General features: G+C 41.8%; 1 protein-coding gene across 1 annotated transcript; it reads left to right on the top strand.

Moving 5' to 3' along the window:
- The first annotated feature begins 218 nt into the window (after window positions 1–218).
- On the top strand, window positions 219–1,420 carry LOC149206680 (dehydration-responsive element-binding protein 1D-like). The gene has a single exon (XM_089393771.1). It carries the CDS (start codon window positions 264–266, stop codon window positions 1,041–1,043), a length of 780 nt encoding a protein of 259 aa, XP_089249897.1. The 5' UTR covers window positions 219–263; the 3' UTR covers window positions 1,044–1,420.
- The last annotated feature ends 267 nt before the right edge of the window (window positions 1,421–1,687 follow it).

Below are 1,687 nucleotides of genomic sequence, written 5' to 3'. Positions count from 1 at the left end.
AAAATAAACCCAAAAAAAACTTCAAAACTTCAAAACACTTTAATAACTCCTCCTTAATCGTCAGCATTTGATTTATCGAGTCAGGCGAGTTTGAGCGGAGGTTCCCAAGTAGCAATCACGACCTTTGTATTCCAGCTGTAATGGATGTCTCAAACCCGCGTTCAATTCCATTTTTAAACCCCCAATTGCTCGACACGACACTAACAGCGTATATTTGTGTGCAAAAATCTATAGATAAGGAAGCTTCTCTCCTGGCCGAGACGATGCTCACTTCATCACCGGAGACTGAAGCAACCAGCAAATCTGCATCAACATCTGACACCGGGATGAAGAGAATTCGAACTCAAGATGAGTTTGCCCCTTCGCTGCAACAGAAGAGCGCGTTGCAGCTGCAATATCCAGAGTACAGAGGCGTGCGCCGTCGTAGTTGGGGGAAATGGGTGTCTGAAATTCGGGAACCCAAAAAGAAAACCCGAATCTGGCTCGGCTCCTTCGGTACGCCGGAAATGGCTGCTCGAGCTTACGACGTCGCCGCATTCTGCTTGAAAGGCGGGAAGCATGCGGTGCTGAATTTCCCAGAGCTCATTGATTACCTTCCGCGACCCATTTCTTCGTCTCCGCGCCACATTCAGGAGGCCGCTGCTGCAGCAGCTGTTGCGTTTTCTTCTTCACCGGCAAGTGCGAGGAACTCTAGATTTTCGATGGAGAGCCACAAACGAGCAAGGAAAAGCCCAGGAAAATCTCCAGTAACTAATGAGCATGCAGCCACCGCCTCTTCAGATCAACTGTTTACCCCAGTTAGCTCAGACATTGAGTCAGAGTCCGGTAGTGAGTTATCGGAGCAAACGAATTCTACTAATTTGTCGCCATTTTTTGCCCCCACAAAAGGTCTGGGTGGGTGTGTAATAGAAGAGGACTTGTTCGAATATTTAAACTTATTTTCGGATTTGGCAGAAGCCCTTCTGCTTTCTCCCCCTCCTCTGTTCAATATTCATGAAGAGGAGCACAATTTGGAGGAAGGGTTTCTTTGGTCTGATTTTTAAAATAGCAGAGCCTCTATAAAATTAGAGACTCTGGTAATATTTTAATCCGCTTAGACATCTTGTAAATTTATAAAAAGTTACATCCCTACATCTTGTTAAAAAGTTACATCCCTACATCTTGTTTCTGAGAGTACATGACAATCATGTAACTGGTTGAATTGAGACTTCTGTGATTCATATCAAGTTTAAGAGAAATTCTTTGGCGTAAATCACAGGATAAATCATTTGTCGACGCGTTTCGAACCAGCTAGTGTGATTCATGGTCAAGACAAGATGATTTAGAAATCATGTAACTTTGCAAATCAACAGTCGACCACCGGATCGTTTGGAAAATTTCCGGATTGTTTGGAATTTTCGAAGTTTGGAAAATTTCCGGATTGTTTGGAATTTTCGAATTTTCATTTTTCTCAGAAGGATTTTTAATTATGTTGGAAAACTCTGAAATATGAATTTCATTGGCGAAACCTTAGTTTTCAATTTAATAAATACATATCTCAGCATAAATCACTATTACTATTTCAGATCTCTGCATAGGGCACTGTTGATGGTAATAAGTTTCAACTTTCAACAACGTTGTGAAATTTTTTAACAATGATGCCTGCGTAGGTCACTGTGATGATAATAAGTTTTCAACAACGTTGTGA

Source organism: Pinus tabuliformis, chromosome 1_2 (assembly GCF_031772625.1).
Source record: "Pinus tabuliformis cultivar Carrire ecotype Pingquan chromosome 1_2, CPIR1, whole genome shotgun sequence".
NCBI classification, from domain to species: Eukaryota; Viridiplantae; Streptophyta; class Pinopsida; order Pinales; family Pinaceae; genus Pinus; species Pinus tabuliformis.
This window is presented reverse-complemented; position numbering and strand designations above follow the sequence as displayed.